Raw genomic sequence first — 24,611 nt, 5'->3', positions numbered from 1 at the left:
TATATATATATATATATATATACACACACACACACATATATATATATTTATAGAAATATATTTAATTTGTAGAAATGAATAGCTGTCTGATGCATCCTCCACTAATGAATTTCTTACATAAGTCTGACATGCGAGGAGAGAAGAAGTGAAATGTCTTTCGGTCTGAAAAGGGTTTGTGCTTCTTTCAACGATTCAGTATAATTAAACCACTCGGGAATAAAAAGCTCCAGCAGATTCATAATTTAGTCGGTGACAGAGGCGGAGGTGGGGTCAAGATTACAGCACAGGCATCAGTTATCTCCTCTTGAGGAGAAATGAAAATATTTCATTGTTCAGGGCAGCCGTGTTACGCTAGCTGTCAATGAATGAACTTAGGAGTGGGCGTACAAACACTGACACAGGCCAAAAGACAAACCACAGGAGTTTTTTTCCTGGCTGAGATCAGACACGCAAGAAAAAAAAGCAGAGCTCGTGGCAGAACGTGCTGAGATGGCCTGCCAAACTCGTAGCGTGGGCACAAGTGGGCTGCAAGGAGTCTGACATTTTTGTGCTTAAAGGAGAAAGGAAGCAATAAATGTATTCTTACTACTGCGGTCCTTGCAGACTTACTTGTAACCTTTGTGGCTTTATTTAAAAAAAAAATAAATAAATAAAACACTGGCAAAAACAATCATTCTGGTCGTAACCTTGGATGACGGCAGAATCTGTTTCTGCAAAGGGCTTAAACACATTTTTACCAACAGGCTCTCATCGTCGTCTGTTGTCTGTTTCCGTCCCAGGCGGATGCAGCCACCAGCTTCCTGCGTGCGGCTCGATCAGGGAACCTGGACAAGGCCCTGGATCACATTAAGAACGGGATAGTCATCAACATCGCTAATCAAGTAAGATGTTCTGTGCTGACTGAGTCACACTTCTGCAAAACAATATGAGTATGTGTGTCGGTGAGAGTAAGACTTCATTAAACATGACAATGGATTACATGTCAAAGTAGATTAGAAGATTTCTTTAGTTTTCAGAGGGTTTAAAAAAAACTTGAAACTTTGACTTAATGTATTTATATGGCTAATATACAACTAGTATTGTGTTTTAAATTAGAATATTCTTTTGAATATCACCAAAATATTTGTTTTCTTTTCACCTTTATGTGCACTTTGACATTTCTACTTCTTTATAACAGAACATTATTCATCATTACTAGCTGAGACTGTAGTTAAATGAAAAAAATGCTTTCCACCTATAAATGGAAAAGTTAAAAACACTGTTAAAGCAGAGCGTGTTAAAGCCTGCTATTCCTGCTATGGCAGGAGTGGTTTATTTCTGCAGTTATTAATGTTTTAAGTTTCCACCGCAGCAGAGGAGACGTGTTCACAGTGTCTGTGTTTTTACCCACAGAGACAAGTTAAGAGTTTTTCCTCGTTGCTCTCGTCTATTGGACTTGTAATTTCTGTAGGAAAAAGGCTTTTTCTGTGTCAGATCAGCTGCTTTATCTTCACATTCATTTTTGAGTATTGTAGATACCTTTTGGCAACCATACAGAAAACTTTCCCTTTTCATTCAATCCACCCATGGCGGTTAATTTGTTGTAAAGATTTGACCTCCAATGTTATATTTGCCTAATTTGGTTGTGTTTTGATTTTTAGTTTTTTCCTCATTTTTCTTCTCTTGTTGTTCATCTTATTTGATGGCCGGTCCAGTTGTGATTTACAACACTTTGTCTCTGGTTGTTGATTTATGTTGCTATGCTGTCTGCCTGTGCATCCCATTTGATTTGTATTCTGTGTGTTGTAAAGCGTTTTTAGCTCCTCACCTGCTTCAACCATAGGTTTCTGATTTCATTTTGACTCCTATAATCATTTCTGGATTTCAATAAGGCTCTGCATTCCTTATTATTCTGAGTGATTGTTTTACTACCGGTAAAACAGTTTTATTTTTGACAAATATCAGGAATGATTACTGAAAGCAGGATGAATCATTTCTAAGAGATGTTATGAACCCAGAGTAGTTTATGTTATTTAATATAATGTTTCAGAAAGAAAAACTGACAATGTAAGTAGCAAAACAATAACATAAAAATATTAATAACAAAACAGAGTATTTTTAACACTAGGATGAACCGATTCATGAATGTTTTCATCAATGAATGTTTGAAGTAACTTGTCGTAAAGTAGTTGTCTTTATACAGCTTTTTATACCACATTTAATGCTACATTCATGCAGAAAATATCTAATCTTTTCTCAGAAAACCACCATCTGTAAAGTACCATATTTAATATGTTACTTTAATTGGCTAAAATATAATGTTTATGATGCATCTTCAGTAGTTCCCAGGAAGAAGATGTTACTTTAGTTTGGACACTGCCACTGCAGTAAACTGAACCTCTGTATTTAGCTTAAGATTTAGAAAAACTGCTCGTCATATAATTCTTATGCATAAAAAAGGTCTAGATGTATTTAAGTTAGGCGCATGCTTTAAAGTAGAGGTGTGACTTTAGAAACGTCAGACAATAAATCTAAGTGGAACGCTCGCATGGAGAATCAGCAAATTGAGTCAAATCAGAGGCTATGAAGACAATTAAAGATTCATGCTCTCCAGATCATTTTTATTCTCTGTCTTTGTCTAACATGCATTAATAATTGAGATATTAAATTATAGTTTCATAAATGTTTCGTTTTACCTCCTGTTCTTCTGCCCCAAGTTGCTGAATCAATGTCATGAAGCAATGAAGTTTGACCACACACACAGGGAAATTCCTGGTCTTCCAAACGGTTGTTATTCACAGGACTGAAGTCTTATTGAACACCCGACTTTATCTGCCACTGTTGTACTGTAGAGACTCCAGATTAAAAAGTGCAGATAGTGCATGTCTGTCATGTCGGCCTGAATGCAAAATGAAGTCTTCAGCATCTTCTTCAGAGCATCAGACAAATACAATGATGTCACATAATTCTGCATCAGAAGCCAAACATGGGATTGCAAAACCACAAATGCGGAAAGCAAAAACAAGCCTCCTGTTGGTCTTAAATTTTATTTGAGCCATAATCTGATACGTTTTTTTGTTTCATTTGTTCAGAATCAAAAACGCTAGCATCCACAATGACACTTTGTGTTAGTTGTTCTTTCACATCTCCATGACTGTGTAATCAGAAACATAATCTGAAAAAATAAATTCACATTTTCACCACCTGGAAAGAAAGTTTGTATACATTATCAACGACCTTAACCCGATATAAAACCTGCATTGAACCTCAAAATCAGCTAAATTACTCTGATAACCACGCTCACACAAGACGTTCCCCAAAACACTGACATTTCCCTGTATTTTGTATTCCTTTTGTTTCTTTCCTGCTTTTTACTCCACGTTGAGACAAGGGCAGGTGTGGTATTTTTATTTGTGATTTATTGGGCTCTGTGTCCTTGCTATAGTCGCAAACCTGAGGGCTATTTTTAGGATTCTCCTTTTCTCTTTTTGTCTTCATGTTCTTGCCATCACCTGAATTTGTTCAGACATCTAATTACCTTTAATTGTTACACAATAAGTTTTCTGACTGTCACTAAATACATGCACATATTTTAGAAAATTAAGATGTCTACAATATAAACTACACACAACTATAATAAAAGAATGTTAATCAGGTCTTGCAGTTGTGGAGGAAAGAGTTTCACATAGCAGGATGTAATAAATACGATCTGGTCTGTAGGTTCTAGAGCAATTTATATCTTACTTGATCAAAAACACACCATTGATTCCACACTATTACTCCTGCGGTAAGGACAAAGCCAAAATGCAAAGAACTAAGTATACAACATAAAACAATAACTTTGGCAGCCATAATCTGAAATAACTTTTCTTTTTTCTCTACATTGCATAATTAACAACGCTCCAGTCTAGTTAACAACTAACCTTTTGTAACATCCCCAAAAGAAACATTGAAATAGAAGTGATAGTTGTTTTTCTTATGCTTTTCCAATCTTTCTTTCTTTATTATTTCTTAAATTAACCAGGAAAGATAATATGAAAAATATAATTTACAAGGATGATCTGGACAAAACACTGAGACATTTTTTTTGTCTTCAGCTGATTAATAATGCCAGTGTGTTTTGGTACATTTCAGTTTAAGTTTAAACGATTCTATCACATCCTGATATGTGTCTCTTGGGTTTACATTTTGCTGACGCATAATTACATTTCATATTTAGCAAAACTTAAAGTAGCAATATGCTGAAGTACTCTCTCTTCAACAAAGAATTTGATGTATGCGAGGCGATTTTAGCTGCAGCAGCTGAAGCATTTATCGTCTATCTGTCTCCAACATTGTTATGGAAAATGTTTTGCCCATTTTTCTTTAAAACATTTCCCTATTGGGTTTTGCAGAAACCAATTTTTCAACAACTCTCTTTAGGTTTTGCTGCTGTTTTTTAACCACCGATACATTTTTCATTCCGTTGCAGACGAGTGTTTGTATTTTGTGTCTTCTAACTTATAAATCAGTTTAGATGTGTGGCAGACGGCCTCACATTTAACTCCCAGAGTCTGCGGTGTGAAGACGGGATAAGAGAGTGTGTAACTGAGACTGATGCGCAGCTTTCTCCCCATTATTGTGTGCAAACTTTACACAGGGTGCTGCACGTTTGAAGTGAGTGACACTGCAGTACGATGAAAAGGCTGGGAACAGAACGGATCACAGTGACCCCTTGTGGAGAGATTGATTACAGCAGGCTAGCTGCAGCTGAAAACATCAATAATTCAAATTATTGTAATAGGAAGATAAAAGAAGTCTAGCCATGAGCTATGTGTAAAACAGCTGATAGTAAAATGATAATCACTAGAATTGAGTAACTTATTGTTTTAATTTACTGATATGAGTTGACGTAGGACTTTTAATTATTTCTCCTCTTGCACCTTCGTCTCTCTTTTCTCCTAAGAATGGTCTTAATGGGTTACACCTGGCCTCTAAAGAGGGCCATGTCAAAATGGTTTTGGAGCTGCTGCACGCTGGCATTGAACTGGAAGCAACCACCAAGGTAATCTGCCCACTTATCACATTAAAAACTTTAGCTTTTGCTCTAGGTCACCGACACTGGATGTGACACCAGAATTAGATGACCTGTATGAATGCAGATTATTTATTCCATTGTTTTTTTTATATATTTCAAAAGAGAGATGAAAATCATCACCAGTGTCAGTGATGTATTTCTATGTAATCTGTGACTTTTTTTATTTTATTTTATTTTTTTTGGTCAGATGGATTCAGGGAAATTGTCCACTTTTCACCTTTATACTGTTGCTCGAGTGGCGGTATTTAGTACCTCCACAGAGATCTGAGTAACCTTGATACCTAAAATGTAAATTTAATTACACTGGACCTGTTTCTGGAGCTTGTATTTCAGTGTTAAGTGTGGAGATCTAGGTCATTAGGCTGCCATAATTGTCTTCTCACTCTCTTTAATTTCCTTTTTCTGACCTTCCGTGTTTTTTTTCCTGCGTGTGTGTGACCTCCAGAAAGGGAACACGGCTCTCCATATCGCAGCTCTGGCAGGGCAGGAGAAAGTGGTGGCTGAGCTCATCAACTACGGTGCCAACGTTAATGCTCAGTCACATGTGAGTCTCTCAAAGCTGTTACTCAGTTAAAGCTGGATGAGCGAGTGTGCAGACATTTGTCTCGTGTTTCTCGTCTAACTGGGACAAACCTGAAGAACTGAAAGTGAAATCCTGTTTGCATACTTATGCAGGGTCCTCTACATTTAGGTTTACGGGTTGTAATGAAAATGTGTCTCTGAGAATGTCGCTCAGGCAATCCCGAGAAACAAATTGACACAGAAATCTATTTGCTTGTGTTTCATACATGATGTTTTGATGCCCAAACAGAAAGGCTTCAGTCCGCTCTACATGGCTGCACAGGAGAATCATTTAGAGGTGGTCAAGTTTCTGCTTGAGAACGGTGCAAATCAGAGTCTCCCAACTGAGGTATGTGTGTATGAGGTTCTCACGGTATGAAAAGCTTGGACAAAAATCCAACAATTTCCATTTAAAAATATGAAGCAGAATGGAATAAAACGATCTAATATCTTATATTTAAACATAAAAACATAAAAGCAACATTTATTCTTATCGATGTTTAAATTATGAAAGTAATGGTTATGTTTATGTTAACTGTAGCGTTACAGACCAATTCAGTACAATTAGCATACTATTTAAAAGTTATTTTATTGCAACTTTCCATTTCTCTGCATAGAAAAACTCCAGTACCTCTGGTTTTTGTTTGGCATCTTAATAAAAATGGACGTATGGGGACAGAATATTAAAAATGTTAAGTGTATGGAACGTTGAAATGGGCCAGTCATTTTTTTAAATTTATTTATTTTCTTTATTGTGGTTGAAGTCAAAGATGAAAGCTGGAGTGTTTTGCAAAGTTTTAAAAATAAACTCTTATTAGAAACTGATGCAACATTGAATCCAAATGTATTGGAATCAAGCAAAAGTGGTAAATGTTTTCTTTTGTAATAAATTATAAAATTTTTCTGAACTGTTGCATTTCAATTAAAAACTTTAATGCCAAAATCTTATGAAGATCATCAATCAGCAAATAAGGTTCAGGGGATGATAATCCTTTTTTTTTTTTTTTTTTTTTGGTGTTTTTTTGTCACATTAGATATGCGACAAAAACAAAGTTGAAATGTGATTAAAATAGATCATCTCCCTTTTCCAGAAACGATAATGGATTCTCCTGGATAAAGTTCAATTCATTTTGGCTTATTAACACGGTTCCAGCACACAACAAAACTTCAGCCTATAATAAACAGGTCCAACTTAAAGTATGTAGATATCAATCCAGTCCAAAGTCAGCTTTGATCAATACAATATATAGAATATATATATAGAAACAATCTAGGCAGTTCAGTTAAATTTAAATTGTAAGTGATATTAAATTCAACATTTAAAAGCAGTTGGTAAAAAGAAAAAAAGAAAACTTAGTCCATCTCATTAATCACTGCATCAATTTCTTCATCCAAAGCAAACATTTAGCGACTGTGGAGTAGAATTTCACATTTAAATTCAAAAAATACTTTATTGATCCAAAATGGAAAATTAAATCATGATAATATTTTACAGGAAACAAAAACAAAGAGTGCATAAAGTTAATCATAGCCACACCTCATTCAGTGACTCTTTTACATTCACTTGAAAAGAGAGATAAAATCATCACCAATACCTGGCCAAGAGTAAATTTATTTTATAACAATGTTATGAACACATTACAAGTTCATTTTGGCAAACAGCTCATCTGAAAGCTTAAATATCTTGCTGTAATGATAATAATGCAACAGGTTACAGAAGGAAAAATACAAATAGCAGTGTTGTATTGTACTGGCATATGCTCATAAATAATTATTATACATTATATTTGTGTTATTTTAAAGCTTCTCGTTTTTCTCTCCTTACTTCTTCCCCTGCATCGTCTGTGCCGTCCCTCAGGATGGCTTCACGCCCCTCGCGGTGGCCCTCCAGCAGGGCCATGAAAACGTCGTGGCGCTGCTCATCAACTACGGCACGAAGGGGAAGGTCCGCCTTCCAGCGCTCCACATAGCTGCCCGAAACGACGACACTCGCACTGCCGCTGTCCTCCTGCAAAACGACCCCAACCCCGATGTACTTAGCAAGGTATGCGCTCCTTCACATTGGGTTTGCTGTGTAAAGAAAATAGCAAATGAATTAAAACGAGGTGGAGAAATAAAATCACAGTGCAGGAGTTTTTAAGTAAGTCTTGGTGGTTATGTTGCAAGTGTGGATTATGATTTAAAATGCAAATAAATGTGTGAAATGTGGTTCATCTCTCACTAACCGTCATGCTCTCGCTTCCTTTTCTCTGCAGACTGGTTTCACCCCGCTACATATCGCCGCTCACTATGAAAACATGAGTGTAGCGCAGCTGCTGCTGAACAGAGGAGCAAATGTAAACTTCACCCCCAAGGTCAGTTTTCCTCAGCCTTGATGCATTAAACATTAGATCAAGATGCTGCAGGGTCTTTGCATGAGCCAGGTACAACAAAATAACAGCGTCTCAGCAGACATTCACATATAATAACCATCTCTTACGCTCTACCGTAGATTCCAGAAAAATACAGATTCCCTTGCTTCTTCCACTACCGACCCACAGATTTCATATAATTACACATTCACATTGTCCAGCAAGATGAAGGAAAATTGTTTTGCTCCTCCAGTACATGCTGCATCCATTAATTCCTAGCAGAGGAGCCCATGATGATTATGGGTGGACTGTAAAGGCTGTAGAGAAATGGATAAAAATCCTCCTCATCACTTCTGTTAGAGAAGAATTGCTCACCAGCTATTTCCCTTCTCTTTCAATAAATATCATAGTAGAAATCTGCCCAAAAAAAGGGGAAATAATTACTATTATTATTATATTTGTGATCATTGTTTTGTGATTATTCTCATTGTCACTAATGGTAAAAACGTTCTATGTACGCAATACCATTAATCATATGCAGTTTACGTGTCAAGGACCTGTAACATGTCAGTAACGCCGACACAAATCAGTCAGAGTCACCATTTATACCTTTAGAAATATGGCGAGTATATTGAAATTTTCAAAGAATCACTATTGTTATGCAACACGTTGGCAACACGTAGTTATTTACTACAACCACTCAACCATGTAATGAAATGTGAGTGAGAGCTTCACGAACTTAACATAATTGATTTTTGAGAATCAACTGCAAGTGTCAAAGAAAACCAAGCAGGAAAACCACATGTTCAGGATCCAGATTCACATTAAAGTTTTGGGCATCATGGAACCCCATTGACTGGTTGGTAGAACTCCATTATGTGAGATTGAGCCGGACCTCTGGATGATCGAGTGGTATCGGATGGTTCTAAAATCTTCTGAGGTGGCGTAATGGCTGCTGGGAAGGTTCCCCGGAAAGTGACTTCATAGGTCAGTTGACCTATGAAAGGTTCTAAGTAAGGTGGAGGATCTACAATGCCGGACGTCTGTTTCTTTTCCAAAAGCCCTGAAAACCTTATGTGTGATCATGACATTAGGGATTCCTTGAAAACTCAAGAGATTTTACATCAAAGTGTGTCCTCTGTAAGAAAGCTGAAAAAAGTAATTATTGAGTATTTTAACATGATGATGATCCAAAGCAGAGATATACAAAAGTTTGGACACAACTGCTTATTCAGTTCAATGGGAAGTTGTATCCAAACTTTCGTCTGGTATTGTAACAAAAAAAAACAAGAACTTAAATTTATCTCAAAGACCTTTTCAACATTTTCTGTTTTTCTTGTTGTGACCTATAACATGCAGCAGCTTGTGTAACTCATGTGTTCTCCAGAATGGAATCACACCTCTTCATATAGCCTCCAGGAGGGGCAACATGATGATGGTCAGATTACTGCTGGACAGAGGAGCTCAGATCGATGCCAAAACAAAGGTAAGCATTTCAGCTCCAGTCTAATTACGTTTTCATGGGAGCTTGTCGATGCACAAAACCATCCCATTGCTTGCTGATTATGTGTTCTGGTGAATTTTCATGCTAAATGACACTGTTATTTAACTGTTTTTCGTATTTGCATTTGACTTCATTTATCCCTTCGCAGGACGAGCTGACTCCTCTTCATTGTGCAGCCCGGAACGGTCATGTTCGCGTTATTGAAATCCTCCTGGAACACGGTGCTCCCATCCAGGCTAAAACTAAGGTACCATTATTGCCACTTTCTCTTTTCTCTGTCAGCTGATGATCAACACAAATAAAAACTTAAAGTGGCAAAGCGACCACACAGCAAATGAATGAAACTTTGGTTAGAAATATGCCTCTTTGTCCTAAACCAAAGACCAGCTGCCTTTGATCTTTTGCTAGCTGCAGCGTACTATGAAGTCTCCCTGTCCCATTTCTTTCAAAGCAATGATGGTGAATGTGAAGTAGACCAGAGAAAATGCTTCAAAATTTAAGTGCTTCTGTTGTCAAATGTTATTTCTGAGTCTTGTTTATGCTCTTAAATCCTGTGGCTGACAAACTGCACTTCATCACTGCCTCACTTCTTCAGTGCACAAAGCTGGCATGCTCTCTTACAAATCAGCTGGTGTGGGGCTGTGACTACTACTCTCGTTGAGTTAGGGGCATAATAGAGGAGGGTTGACCTCGGCCTTCCTCACCAGATTGGTCTTTCACATTGAACACATTGAAATAGCAAAAAGGGGCCATTATCCCACATTGAAGTGTATTTTTGAAAGGGACTAATAACTCTATTCAGCGAATACTAGGACTTTTCTTCAGCTGATTTTCAGAATAAATTTTCCACCATTAAGAAAAGCTACATTCAGACCAATGTTATGTTCCAAATTTACCCTTTTCTCCTTATATTTCTTTATTTCTTCTGTAGAACGGTTTGTCCCCAATTCACATGGCAGCTCAGGGGGATCACATGGACTGCGTCAGGCAGCTACTGCAATACAATGCTGAGATTGACGACATCACACTGGACCATCTGACCCCGCTTCATGTAGCAGCCCACTGCGGTCACCATCGCATGGCCAAAGTCCTTCTGGACAAGGGAGCCAAAGCTAATGCTCGTGCTCTGGTGAGTTTCTGTTTTGTTTTGGGTGAAGCATTCGTACTTAACCCAGCCATACTACATTGAGTAGTCTGAAAGTGATCATTCCTTAAAAGTTTTTTTTTTTTTTCTGCTGTTGCATTAGGTTGTTTTTATAAAACAGAACTTGGTTCAAAATGAGTCCTGAACTTTTTTTTTTCTGCTGTTGCATTAGGTTGTTTTTATAAAACAGAACTTGCTTCAAATGTTCAAAATGAGTCCTGAACTTTTTTTTTTTTTCTCCTGTGCCCTCAGAATGGCTTCACACCTCTTCATATTGCTTGCAAGAAGAACCACATGAGGTCAATGGACCTGCTGCTAAAGCACTCTGCTTCCTTGGAAGCTGTCACGGAGGTGAGATGATGGGCCCAAATGTCATGTCAAAGTTTTCAAATAGAAAACACCTGGCAGTTCTGTTCCGCAAATTTGAAATGGAACTTCATTCAAACATGTAATCATAATCCTACTCAAATAATGTTAAAAGTACTACATTAAAAAAAAACAAAAAAACAAAGAAACATTAATTTAATGTTGTTTTCGTTGTGAGAAAGGATGGCATTAGATGGGATGCCTTACAAACAGTTTTTTGTTGCTTTTTATGCATGCATTTTCATTTAGGAGCGAGCACACGCTGCCTCAGACCTTCGTTTTTGATTGGTTGGGAAATTCATTCAAGAACTGACACAGTCTATTTAAATTTTTCAAAGTTTTACAAAAGGTCTCCGCTACCTGAATGCACAATAATAAAAGAAAAACCAAGAATGCTTCTGGTTGTAATGCTTCCTATTTAAATCACGGTGATTTTTGTTCTGTCTCTTTCTGTTCTTGCGTACAGTCGGGTCTCACTCCTCTTCATGTAGCAGCATTCATGGGCCATCTAAACATAGTAAAGAACCTGCTCCAAAGAGGGGCTTCACCTAATGCTTCCAATGTGGTAAGAACCATTGATATGCTGAACCCAAGCAGGCTATTTTCATCAGTCAGTGATTCTTATCTTTATTACATTTTTAATACTATCCAGAAACTTTATGTAAAAGATAAAAGTATTGTATTTACTTTTAAATATCATGTATGAACTTCATAGATGGGTGTACCTTTGGTGTGATTTTTTTTGTTTTACAGGAGTATGAGTGGACTGCCATAATCCTTTTAAAAAAAGAGATAAATTATTTATTTGATTTAAAAGGGGGACTGTGGTACAAAAATAAGTAGGTCTTGTGTTACATCCAGTTTCATCACCCGGCACAACACTGTCACAACCTGGTTCATTGGCTCTTACAAAAATGTGAAAGAATGGTTTCCAGTGATTCATTTTAGAGAAAATAGCAACAAATAATATGATGTATGAAGTCACTGAAATGGGTCATGTTGATATAAGTGAGTGAACGTGCTCGATGTGAAGTGAGTGAGTGATAAATTACAGAAACCGTAACGCGACCAAAATACAAAGTAAACAAATTTGGGCCTTGGGGATGTGCATGACAAAGAGAGGGAAGAGAAAAGCCTCCACCCCAACATCCGGTCCTCCTTCCCTCTACGCAGCATCCAGGCACATACATGGGACAAAGGTCTCATAAAGTCTGTTGCAGCCAACAGGTCCATTCCTCCAAACAACCAGGTCTGTCACAGGACTGAGTGAGGATTTACATCAGCTGCAAATTTCATCTCAAGAAAATAGGCTTACGAAATTATGTTTTTAGTTGACATTGGATTTCCTTTATTTCAACATAAGTTTAACTAAAAGTTTATTTGGGAAACAAGCTCCAGATAATATTGTTTGAAATGATTACAATCACACAATTGGCCTATTTTTTATTTATTTATTTTATATATTGAGCTTATAGAACCATTATCACTAAAAAATTGTGCTTGTTTATTGAAGATAATGAGATCACCAAATAATCGACACAACAAAACAAAGTCAAGGTTTTTGCCATACCAAAAAAATGAAATTACAAAATTGTTATTAAGTTCAAAATCTCAGTATCTTGACATAATGAGAAAACTAGTCATCTAAAGACTAGAAACATCAGAATTTTGAAATTGGCTGAATTGTGAGAACATTGGGTTCTCTGCATTATCCAATCAGTATCTGATTTTAGCCATGGTTTTTCACTGATCAGCAGAAACAACCGTCTCTACTGTTTAATAGATGAAATATTTCATCAGTTGAGTATTTAAGCCGTTCGATTAAGTGTCTCTTTGTACTGCATCAGAAAGTGGAGACCCCCCTCCATATGGCATCCAGAGCAGGACACTGTGAAGTGGCTCAGTTCCTGCTACAGAATGCAGCGCAAGTGGATGCAAAAGCAAAGGTATCATCATCATTTGTACTCTTATTATTAAGAAAAGCACATTTTTTTCTCATTAGTGGCTCCTTTAGGCATTCACAAAGACTTGCATTGAGTTCAGGTTCTGAATATCAAGTGATTAATCTCATCATTTAATTTGCTGTGTAAAACAATTTCAGCGCTGTTGTTATCCCCCTGCAGGATGACCAGACACCCCTACACTGTGCGGCTCGTATGGGCCACAAGGAATTGGTCAAGCTGCTCCTCGAGCACAAGGCTAACCCTGACTCAGCGACGACTGCAGGTCACACGCCCTTACACATCGCTGCACGTGAAGGACACGTCCACACCATACGGATATTATTAGACGCAGGAGCCCAACAAGTGAAGATGACAAAGGTGGGGTGGATTATGAAACCCCGGTGTCACATTTTTGCATCGTCAACGTGAAAATGTATCTGTCAACCATTTTTCGTGTGTTTCGTTTTTTCCCCGTCTCTGGAGCAGAAAGGTTTCACTCCTCTCCATGTAGCTTCTAAATATGGAAAAGTGGATGTAGCGGAGCTTCTTCTGGAAAGAGGCGCCAATCCAAATGCAGCAGGGAAAGTGAGTCATCGCTTAACTCCTGTACCTCGATAGTCAAACCTTAGTGAGGAAATGTTGCTTTATCAGCTTTTTACCATAGTACGTGTCCCATACATACGCACATGTTTCTGTGTCATATTTGTGTATGGTTTATATATGTTTACATGTGTATGTGTGTGTGGTTGACAGAACGGTCTGACACCCCTTCATGTGGCCGTGCATCACAACAACCTGGATGTTGTTAAACTCCTGGTCAGCAAGGGAGGATCTGCACACAGCACTGCCCGAGTAAGATGCTCACCGATGAGTGTGCACATGCTCACACAGCCTATGGAGAAACTCTTGAACCTGTCCTTGTACTTGCTAGAGCTCTTTTGCAGAAGCATTCAAGTATTTACTGTGAGGTGCACTCGGACAGGCGTTCCAAAGACCAATGTCCATGCCGGTGTGTGTGTGTGCCTTTGTCTATTTCTCCAGAACGGTTACACTCCTCTGCACATAGCTGCCAAGCAGAACCAGGTGGAGGTGGCCAGTGTTCTGCTTCAGAACGGAGCGTCCCCAAATGCAGAGTCCCTCCAAGGCATCACGCCCTTGCACCTGGCTTCACAGGAGGGGCGGCCCGACATGGTGGCTCTGCTCATCTCCAAACAGGCAAATGTAAACCTCGGAAACAAGGTAGGCTAAAATGGAACTAAATGTTTATCTCTTGAATTTGAATATACAAAAGTTGCTAAAGGAGGCAAGCTAAACTGAACTTGGCTGGTTCTTTTTTGCCGTTGCTTCTCAGAATGGACTGACTCCTCTGCATCTCGTAGCTCAGGAGGGTCACGTGGGCATCGCAGACACTTTGGTCAAACAGGGCGCATCTGTTTATGCTACTTCACGGGTAATTCACACCACCGGACAAGGGCATGGGTTGACAAGATTCGTTGGATCTGATAAAACACAGAGGCTGACATCAGAATCTCAGAGTGGAATCATTGGCTCATTTAAACAGTATGCTGCTTCATAGTTCTTTGACTAATCCTCATTTTTGACAGAGGTCAAAACTGAGTAAAGGGACTTGAGATGAAGGAAAGTCTATCAATCGGATTTATTGTTTTCATAAGTAGAGGTGCTAACCAAGATGATGTTAATCAAAGCAATGTTACAGAGGAGAAAAGAAATAGAAATTAAGACAGTGTCGCAGTTTCCAAAAAACAATATTCCAACAAAGGCCGTGGGTGTTAACAGGTGGTTTTTGATTTGAACGCACTTCCGACTTAATTTGTTTGAAAAAATATATTCTTTATTCCTTGTAAAAAATTAGCGACAAAATAATTACCAAAAATGTCCTACAACTTAGCCAAAAACGAAAGTAAACTCAATGTGACGTTTCAAGTACAAAAAAGTGGAAAGTGGTCAAAAAAATCATTTACAAAAAACCTCCCGTCTCCACACACCAAACATTTGCCAAACAACGCCTCCACCAAGCACCCGGTGTGTTTTTAATTACTCAAATTAATGGGAGGGTCTAACCAATTACCAACATAATCTAATCAATTCAAATATACAAATTCACTACATATTTTGGATCTAAACTAACTTAAATAAATTCTAACTTCCCAAAATTAAAAGAACTAAATTAGTAGAAATTACAATTTGCAAACTTTACATAAATGGCCATAAGTGTTTTGTACTCGTTTTTTTTTTTTTTTTTTTTTTTTTAAGATTCTTCTTAAATGTAATATTTTAAATTAGATTTAAGCATGAAACTACTTGATTTAATTTGATAACCTACAGCAAGGCATCATCACCAGCAGACTAAACAAAAGGCATTTGATAAAATAAGGATTTTTCAGGCATGAGATTTAAACCAACCAAGCCAACACAAAGGCTTGGCTTGGGCTTGAAAAATGTGAACTGTAATTTCTGTAATGCAGAATGAGACATTTGAACGTAACTGATCGTCATCAGATGGCATCCTTTTTTTTTTTCATAGGCAGTGAAATGAACAATCATATTAACTATAGCAATGTTTTTTAAGGAGTAAGTAAATGGTACAGCTAAGACATAGTCTGCACTTTTTTTTGGTGAAATTCAAAAGCTGTACAATCTTTATGGTTATTTTATTATTTTTACATTGTGTCAAATAGCTAGGCAAACATGTAGGCTTTTGGAAATAGTAGGCAAAATGACAATAGCTAACAGAACTACAAACATATTTAAATAGTAAAGTATTCATGCCAATGTGCTCATTAGTTATCATGTTTTATAATTGAACTGCTCTTAATAAATAAAGGTCTTTTTTGTGTGTCCTGTTTAGATAATGCATTTTTTTTGTTGCCATGTCTGAATCATTTTAGATTTGTTAATCATGTTGAATCAGACGATTAGAAACTATTCATAGAGTCTTTCTTATCTTCCCTCAGATGGGCTATACCCCCCTCCATGTGGCCTGTCACTATGGAAACATAAAGATGGTGAAGTTTCTTCTGCAGCAGCAAGCTCATGTGAATGCCAAAACAAGGGTAAAACTCTTCTTCTACTTTAAGAGCTAGAAACATTGCTCTTTGTCTTTATACTTTTGAATGAATGTACATTTGTTGTTTTTATTCCTGCAGATGGGCTACACCCCTCTGCATCAAGCAGCTCAACAGGGCCACACTGACATTGTGACTTTACTATTAAAACATGGAGCCATGCCTAATGAGATCACATCGGTAAGACGTTCAAATCTTTTTTTGTTTTATTTACTTGCACCTAACAGTTTTTAATTCTAAACTCTGCATAGAAATTAAATATGCTGATATTTTATTTGAAAAAAGAGAAAATTCCTGAAGTGTGTTTCTCTGCAGAATGGGACATCTCCTCTTGGCATCGCTAAGCGATTGGGTTACATTTCTGTCATCGATGTGCTAAAGCTGGTTACAGAGGAGTCTGTTTCCACTGTGAGTAACGCATCGCCCTCTGTGTACAATGATTTAAAAAGCAAGCTTCAAAATTAGGTTCACAGCAAAAATATATCTTTTTTTTTTTTTTTTATCAAATTCTTGGAAAAAGCTGAATTCAAAGTTTCCTTTCTCTACTCCCGCCATTCATCTTACTTTTAATCTCTGTTTGGTTTTTCACAGATGACCACAGAGAAGCATCGGATGAGCTTTCCTGAGACGGTAGATGAGATTTTGGATGTTTCTGAAGATGAAGGTAGGTTTTCTGTTAGAATTATGTTATTTCATGCAGTTTTCAGCATCTTTCTCAGTTATTGGCATCACAGCAAACGGATGTTATATCTAATCATCATTTAGACATGTTTTCTTTCAAGTTTTAAATTAATGGCACACTTACATCCCATGGAAACTGGAAGTCATTGACATTGTAATTGTAGTTCCTAATCACTACAGCTTTACAAAAACAGAAATAATTTAATTAAGTTTGAATCTTGCACTTTATCACATTTCTGTTTTGTTTGTTTTTTAAGATAATTTTATGATGCTTCAACTATGTGTACCTTTTAATTACTGTTTTGAATGCTGCGTGCCTCTGGGCCATATCTCACTCAAAAAGTAGATTTTATCTCAAGTTTTTGTAAAAATGCACATTTTTATATCAGAATTGTTGATATAATTCTGATAATTGATTGATAATTAATTATTGTTCAGTGTTATTGATAATTGTGGCTTCAGTGATTTTTTTTTATTTTTTATAGTTAAAAAATGATTTTCTAAGGTAAGCTTTGTTTCTCCCTTAAATAAATATGTTTTTGCAGGGTGTGATTAATGTGTTTTTCACTCATCTTTGCCAAGTATGCCAATAATTGTGGAGGGTGCTGTTGTTTTTACTGTGTTTATTTCCAGCTTTTGCCTTATTTAGCTAGAAGAAAACTTCATGGGAAGTATAAAAAAATGCCAGTGTAGATATTTCTGTTTATATGCTTGCAGTTTATAACCTTTCCTTCTATTTGTTTTGTAGGAGTTTGCCAGCTAACTTTAGGTATGATTGTATCCATTTCTCTGCCTTGTCCGGTCCGGTGGCTAGTGAATGTGTGCCGTCATCGCAGTTACTTTCATTATCTCTGTGTGTCACTAATTGTCTTTCTAATTATTCTCTGTCTTTCAACTCCAGCACTGTTTTCTTGTCTTTACCTTCATCCTCTCTATTATATCTCTGTTCTTTTTTTCTATTCCAGCTTCTTCAGAAATTTATTGAAAAAATATTATTCCTGCTTCTCATCAGCATGTGTAAACGTCTCATTTTGCTTCCACCGGCGTCTGACGCAAATTTAAACGGGTTTATTACGGACAGTATTCCAATTTGTCAAAAATGGCTCTCTTCCAATATAATGTTGCTCTTCTTTTTTGCAACTTAGTTAATTGACCCATTAGCTAATTAAGCACATGCTGTGCAGCAGCTGAGACTCTCCTGAAAACAACACACAACCCCATTTGCTGTTTGATATGAGCACAGGCAGTTGCACATCAGCCTCGTTTTTCAATCCTCTTGGTCTTGTTTAATGTTTTTGGCGTTTGCGGAACAGCCTGTCCTGGTGGATGTCTGTAAACATCTCTGTCTGTTTAAGTGCCTAATTTAGAAGTCATACATATTATTTCTGTTTAATAACCAAGTTGTTTTCTCCTACACAGAACCACGTTATTCCATCAGTAATCAGCATGCTCACAAAAAACCCGGCTGTCACCAGGTTGCCTTGCAGTCTCCCTCCCATGCCGTGTACTAAGCTGTCCTAATGATCACTGTCTTACCACTCTTCTTTTTTCCACTTCTGTAGTTTCCATTTGTTCTCAGTGTTGTTGGTTTGACTCCATTGCTTGGACTACAATGTTTACAGTTGCCTTGTAGCCATTGTTCTCTGTGGTTTTTCTAAGGCGAAGGGATGGGAAAGAGGTGTATTACCAACCATCTTAACCTTATGGATAAAATCAGCTGAAATTATTGACATTTAAGTGTTTATAGATAAGATTTTAAAATATACAACAAATAGATTAGATTGGCATGCATCTATATATATATTTTTTTTTCTTGCTATAGGAAATTTGTAGAACTTGGGAGATGAAATCAGCCACCATTTTGCATGGGCTACCTTGTTCTTTCTCCTAATCCTGTTCTCTTTACAACCAGTTTTTTTTTTTTTTTTTACCTTTTGAGATTTTTTTTGTCTAACTTTTCAGCCTTCCTCTTCCTTTTTATTGTATCAACAGGAGATGAATTGCTCGGGCTGGATGGTGCACGCTATTTGAAACTTGATGACTTCAAAGACCAGGATGACGACTTTCTCTCCCCAAAGAAAACCCTGAGAGATTTTGAGGGTGGGACGGGAACCACGTAAGTCAGGTTTCTGAGGTTTAAACCACACATGCTGATTAAATTAGGCTAAAGTTATGCAGATGGTTAACTGTTTAAGGTCTTTGCTGTTTAGTGGATATATTGTTGATTTCTCTACATGTTGAATCAGATCTCTGGATTTGTTTTTGTCAAACAATATGTGGTATCGTTAACCGAAATTTCATCAAAAGTTTAGTTCAACCAAGTTTAAGACCTTGTAAGGATTACAAACTGGTCATTTATTTATGACTAGTTAGAAGTCAGATTCTGCTGGTTTTTCCATTATTGTCTGTCTATAAAACATTAGCATTGCTTGCACAGATAACATCATGCATTCCTGAGCAAGCATGCATATGGTTGTTCTTGATAATTAGATACAGAAAACGTAATTACCGTATTAATATTTTATTGCATAGCAATATGAAGTCGCTGTGTTCTGCCTTTGATTTTCCTGATTTCCTCCCTCACAGGCCATACTCCCCTGCTATTCCCAGGATTCCTTGTGTGTCCCCAGAGACGGTGCAGCTCGACCAGGTAGCCTTCAGCCTCATTCACATTTAACAAGCTTATGTTGCTCATTAAAATATTAATATAAAATAGTTTTTCTGGCTGTTTCTGTACTTTCCTTACATTTCTTACATTATGGAGCATTTTTAATCATTTTATTTTCTTCCTTTTTCCTTTTCTGTGTCTTAATCTTTACCATTCGTGGTTGTGTATGTTTTATTATTATTATTATTATTATTGTTCTCAGCACACGCCCATCCCTTTACCAAAAGAGTATGATGAGGATTCTCTTATCCCGAGTAGTCCAGCTACAGAGACCTCAGACAACGTCAGCCCTGTGGCCAGCCCCATTCACACAGGGTGAGCTAATCAGTTAATAATCCTTTAATTGCTTGCTTTAAAAGCTCCTATCAGTACTATTGCATTAAAACCACGTGTCACCCCACAATGCCCAGGTTCCTGGTGAGTTTCATGGTGGATGCACGTGGAGGCTCCATGCGAGGAAGCAGACACCACGGCTTGCGGGTGATCATCCCTCCCCGCACCTGCGCCGCACCGACTCGCATCACCTGCCGTCTTGTGAAACCCCAGAAACTGACGACGCCTCCTCCACTGGTGGAGGGAGAGGGCCTGGCTAGTCGCATCATCTCCCTGGGGCCCTCCAGCATGCAGTTTCTGGGGTGAGTCGAACTCGTATTTGTGCTCAGCAGTCTTAAAGTTTGCAATTTTAAGTATTTCTCAAGTATGAGGAGGTTAAATTAAGGAAAATAATGAGTACTTTCAAAACACATTTTTTCATGTCCATCCATTCATCCATTGCTTTTCGCTCTCTGGCTTGTGCAGGCTTCAAATTTAAAGGCAGACCACAGTAAAAAATATCTATCGCAAAGTCGGAACAATATGGATAAAAAATGAAAATAAAAAAAATAAAAAATCTGGATTTAAATTAAAATCTATAAAGTTTGAATATTTGACCTGAAAAATGTGCAGGAAAAGGTGTCAAATGAAGTTTTACACACAAATATGCATGTCCAACCAACGAATTTGTTGGGCAGAACATCCCTGCCCAACCCATTTGTTTCTTTATCAATTAATAAACATAATAAAACTTATATATATTTCTAACATCTGCATTAATTAAAACTTGTTAGTCTACAAAAGAAGTTTCAAGTTTTCATTGTTATTGTTTGTCTTGTTTTAAGTATCGTTTGTGTTTGAATGCACTAAGTCACACATAGCTTTATGTGTGACTTAGTGCGGTCACTTGCATGTGAACTTCACATACAAGTGAAGTCAAAACATTAATTTTGTCTTCTTTGTTGTACCTCTTAGTTGTTGGGATATATTAGATAACCAGTAACCACTTTGTCCTTGACATTAGAAGCAGGGAGAACAAGCATGAGGACTTCAGCCAGTTTGACGAGACACATTTCTGCGGCTGTACGGCCGATTCAGAGAATCTCCATATTGACTTGTTGTTCTTGGCCTGCAGAACTCAGTATCTTACAAAAATGTCCCTGTGAATGAGCAGTGATGCTCAGAGAGGACTCATTAAGACAAGTGGAGAGTGAAGAGTAGCCCCCTTGTGGTTTGACCCATTATCTGCTAGGCGAGCTACTCTGGCTCAATTAAGGAATGATCACAAAAACAACAAACATCCTTATTTCAGTTTTCTCTTCATGTTCTCTCTCTCTGACCTCTACCAAAGAGTTCTATTTAGAGTTCTGCTAAGAACCCCCAGTGATCCCAGAATGCAATACAGAAGGGCATCCATATCTATTCTCTATAAGAAGTTAATGCTCTAAACAAGTCCATGCTGGTTGCAATAAAAACATTCTAGAACAGACTGTGCTCCGCAGTTTGCAGCATTACTGCATTCTGGTCATAATGTTGTGCCTTATTGGTCTGTTACTCGGACTTTGGGCAGCGTTGTTGGTCCGTTCATTTTGGCTTGTTGTAATTCCTACTGTACCCTTGCGATGTCCTCAGTTGTCCTTGTTTCCAACTCTCACCACCCACATTCTTCACCTCTTTCCACTCACCTATCATCCCTGCAGATCCTCCTCTCCTCATGCTTGTCATGGGTCTGGTTGTACTTTGTTTGCCTTTGCTTTACTGAGGCCTTTGTTCATTACAGAAGTATCTTGTATTATACAAGATACTTCTTGTCTTGTACAAGATACTTCTTGTATTATACAAGAAGTATAATACTTGTATAAGTATTATACTTTCCAGGAAATTCTTATACCAGTACAAAGATGTAATTGCCTCTAACTCACTGAAGACTCTTGATTCAAACTGAAAAGTTTATAAAGACGTTAAAGACTTTTAAAAGTACTTTATACCTTCGCAGACCTGTCATAGTGGAAATCCCCCACTTTGCCTCATTGGCCCGTGGGGACCGGGAGCTTGTGGTCCTCCGAAGTGAAAACGGCTCCGTTTGGAAGGAGCATCGCAATCGCTATGGAGACGAAGTGCTGGAAACCATTTTGAATGGCATGGATGAAGGTGGGTTTCATTTGAACAGGTACTGTCTTCCACAGCAGCTTGCACGTTCTCAGGAAAGTCACTTGCCATCTTGAGATGCAGCCGTCAAAGGAAACTTTCTCAAGGCCGCTGTCTCAGCAAACTTTGAAAGTCAAGCTTCTCCTGATTTACGTTAAGCCAATAAAAATCCATCATTTTGCCTCCCTCTGACCTTTCTTCACTTTGCTGTAGACTTGGAGAGTCAAGAGGAGCTGGAGAAGAAGAGGATACGTCGAATCATCTCCACCGACTTTCCCCTCTACTTTGCTGTAGTCTCTCGCATTCAGCAGGAAAGTGATCTCATCGGCCCCGAAGGTGGCCGGCTCACCAGCAAGCTGGTGCCCCACGTGGAAGCCATCTTCCCTGAGACGGCCGTCACCAAGAGAGTGAGGCTGGGACTGCAGGTAAAGAGATAGGAAGACATTTCTGCAGCAATGCATAGAAAAAGTAACTGCTGGGATGTTTGATGTTTCACACTGTCTTGGAGAGAGAGAAACTCTGTGGTCTGTAGTGGCACATTTACCCGCTGGATTAATGTTGGCTTTCATTGATTTATGTTTTTGAGCTGCTCTTTTTGGCAAATAAGGGAATATACTATACTTTTAGTTTCTAGGACTCATGTTGATGTTGACACTGTGCTGCCCTCTTAAGAATATCTAAGTATCGTAAGTGACTTCTTTTCTCATCTGTAAATCGGTGTTTCAAGCACAACATTAAGAAATTTGCCAAACTCTTTAGTTAATACCCCTTTTGACAAATCTAACACAACACATGCACTAGAGTCTAAAAATAAAAAAAACTAATAACAACTGGTCACTCTATACCATAGTTATTCCTGGTTGCAGTGAACATGAAATATGTGAGTGAGTGAGCAAGTGAACATTTCAAATAGCTTGTTTAAACTGCACTCCTGATTATGAAACCGTTTGATGAAACCAGTATTATTTAGTAGACTCCTGCTTGTAAGGTTGACACACATAAAGTCACCAGTCAGGCAAACCTTTTTTGTTGTACACAACATGGGCTTTCATTGTATTTTTTTTTCTTTGTTTTGGTTACATACCTTACTAACTTTTTTTTTCTTTTTGTCTTGACAAGTCAGTGTAAAATAAATTGCATGAGTCTGCATTTTTGCTTTGCCTGACATTGGTTTGTTTTATGTTTTGCTTTTATCCAGCTGTCGTTCGTCTCTCCTCAGTTGCCTGATTTAAGTTGTGAGCCTCACTGACTGAGCTGATGCACTGGTCTGAGTTGGGTCAGATGTGAAATATGACTTTGTTGCATGTGTGAGTATGGCTGTGAGTTTGTCGTTTCAGTTTTTTGCATTTTTTTTTCCTTCAGTTCACATTTTAGCATTAGTTCCACACTTATCCTTTGAAACTTTATATGCTGTTTTTCTTTTTTCTTTTTTTTTTTTCTCAATGTTTTTTCTCTCTCCTGCGGTCATGGTTTTTTTTTTTCTGGGTTTTCTTAAGAATCTTTTGTCCCCCTGAATAAATGTCAGGCACAACCAATCCCTGATGAACTGCTAACTAGGCAGCTGGGAAACCAGGCAACCTTCAGCCCGGTGGTTACAATCGAACCCCGGCGGCGCAAGTTCCACCGTCCGATTGGTCTGCGCATTCCTTTACCTCCATCCTGGAGGGAAAGTCCACGTGATGCAGGGGAGGGAGACACCACCAGCTTGCGCCTTCTCTGCAGTGTCATAGGTACTGTTAAACAAACAAAAAAAAAAAAGTCCAACTTCGAATTGCTATGGACTGTAGGAAGCTGTGTCTTTGCCGATTAAACTCACTGTTTATTTTTGTGACTTAGGTGGAACAGCTCCAGCTCAGTGGGAGGACATTACTGGAACCACCAAGCTGATGTACGCGAGTAGCTGTGCCAGTTTCACCACCAACGTGTCTGCAAGGTAAGCAACTCAGCACGAACTTTGTGAAAAGAAAAAAATCTATTACCACCCTTCTTTTTTTTTCCCCCCATTTTGATGTGCAGACATTTAGTGTCTACTGGCTTGAATCATTTGTTCTTCTTTCCCATCCAGATTCTGGCTGGCAGACTGTCCACGTACAGCTGAGGCAGTGACCTTTGCCAACTTGCTGTACAAGGAGCTCATGGCAGTCCCTTATATGGCCAAATTTGTCATTTTTGCGAAGATGAACGAAGCTCGGGAAGGTCGATTGCGTTGCTACTGCATGACAGATGACAAGATGGACAAAACTCTGGAACTGCACGAAAACTTCTCAGAGGTGGCCCGAAGTCGAGACATCGAGGTAAGAACAAAGGAGAACAGTGATCACGCTGACAGGAAGAAAAAGTGGCAAAGAACTGACTTTTTTTTTATGTTCTCCCTTATTATTTAAATTTTAGTAATTTATTTAAAAGTGGATGGTCATAGCCTGCTTGTTTTCTAACATTGGGATGGTTTTCACAGCTTATGGAGGGCATGCCGCTGCACCTGGAGTGTTCTGGGAATTTAGTGCCCATCCGGAAGGCCACTCAGCAGCCTCGCAGCTTCAGCTTCCAGGCCTTCAGAGACAACAGGCTGCCTGTTTCTGTCAAGGTCTGTCTCTATGTGGCTGTTCACTTGCCTAACTTTCTACCGCTTGCCATTCATTCCATATGGGTTTTTGTTTTAATTTTATTAAGTTTTGGGGTTTAACACACCAAGGATCCTCTCTACAGATGATCAATATTCTTCCAATATTCCAGATTACTTATTAACAGACACCTGACAGTAACTATTTATAATGGTGTCAATATCATGAAT

At 38.1% G+C, this 24,611-nt stretch overlaps 1 protein-coding gene across 13 annotated transcripts in view; it reads left to right on the top strand.

The window, feature by feature from the left end:
• ank1b (ankyrin 1, erythrocytic b) overlaps nucleotides 1–24,611 on the top strand; it is a 73,063-nt gene that overhangs the window by 28,499 nt on the left and 19,953 nt on the right. For 10 of the 13 annotated variants that reach the window (XM_016677056.1, XM_016677057.1, XM_016677047.1 and 7 more), the window contains exons 2-33: nucleotides 780–881; nucleotides 4,925–5,023; nucleotides 5,502–5,600; nucleotides 5,868–5,966; nucleotides 7,476–7,661; nucleotides 7,873–7,971; nucleotides 9,356–9,454; nucleotides 9,621–9,719; nucleotides 10,404–10,601; nucleotides 10,869–10,967; nucleotides 11,449–11,547; nucleotides 12,830–12,928; nucleotides 13,106–13,303; nucleotides 13,412–13,510; nucleotides 13,679–13,777; nucleotides 13,967–14,164; nucleotides 14,277–14,375; nucleotides 15,901–15,999; nucleotides 16,093–16,191; nucleotides 16,327–16,419; nucleotides 16,603–16,675; nucleotides 17,441–17,461; nucleotides 18,685–18,808; nucleotides 19,279–19,342; nucleotides 19,563–19,675; nucleotides 19,771–19,995; nucleotides 21,669–21,823; nucleotides 22,034–22,245; nucleotides 23,346–23,550; nucleotides 23,657–23,753; nucleotides 23,886–24,114; nucleotides 24,276–24,404. In XM_016677056.1, coding sequence (XP_016532542.1) covers nucleotides 780–881; nucleotides 4,925–5,023; nucleotides 5,502–5,600; nucleotides 5,868–5,966; nucleotides 7,476–7,661; nucleotides 7,873–7,971; nucleotides 9,356–9,454; nucleotides 9,621–9,719; nucleotides 10,404–10,601; nucleotides 10,869–10,967; nucleotides 11,449–11,547; nucleotides 12,830–12,928; nucleotides 13,106–13,303; nucleotides 13,412–13,510; nucleotides 13,679–13,777; nucleotides 13,967–14,164; nucleotides 14,277–14,375; nucleotides 15,901–15,999; nucleotides 16,093–16,191; nucleotides 16,327–16,419; nucleotides 16,603–16,675; nucleotides 17,441–17,461; nucleotides 18,685–18,808; nucleotides 19,279–19,342; nucleotides 19,563–19,675; nucleotides 19,771–19,995; nucleotides 21,669–21,823; nucleotides 22,034–22,245; nucleotides 23,346–23,550; nucleotides 23,657–23,753; nucleotides 23,886–24,114; nucleotides 24,276–24,404 — 4,008 coding nt within the window. The remainder of the gene's footprint in view (nucleotides 1–779; nucleotides 882–4,924; nucleotides 5,024–5,501; nucleotides 5,601–5,867; nucleotides 5,967–7,475; nucleotides 7,662–7,872; nucleotides 7,972–9,355; nucleotides 9,455–9,620; nucleotides 9,720–10,403; nucleotides 10,602–10,868; nucleotides 10,968–11,448; nucleotides 11,548–12,829; nucleotides 12,929–13,105; nucleotides 13,304–13,411; nucleotides 13,511–13,678; nucleotides 13,778–13,966; nucleotides 14,165–14,276; nucleotides 14,376–15,900; nucleotides 16,000–16,092; nucleotides 16,192–16,326; nucleotides 16,420–16,602; nucleotides 16,676–17,440; nucleotides 17,462–18,684; nucleotides 18,809–19,278; nucleotides 19,343–19,562; nucleotides 19,676–19,770; nucleotides 19,996–21,668; nucleotides 21,824–22,033; nucleotides 22,246–23,345; nucleotides 23,551–23,656; nucleotides 23,754–23,885; nucleotides 24,115–24,275; nucleotides 24,405–24,611) is intronic. The other 3 variants (XM_016677049.1, XM_016677055.1, XM_016677053.1) reach the window with 2 other exon arrangements.

The sequence above is a fragment of the Poecilia formosa genome, unplaced genomic scaffold (genome assembly GCF_000485575.1).
Source record: "Poecilia formosa unplaced genomic scaffold, Poecilia_formosa-5.1.2 Scaffold146, whole genome shotgun sequence".
Lineage (NCBI taxonomy): Eukaryota > Metazoa > Chordata > Actinopteri > Cyprinodontiformes > Poeciliidae > Poecilia > Poecilia formosa.
This window is presented reverse-complemented; position numbering and strand designations above follow the sequence as displayed.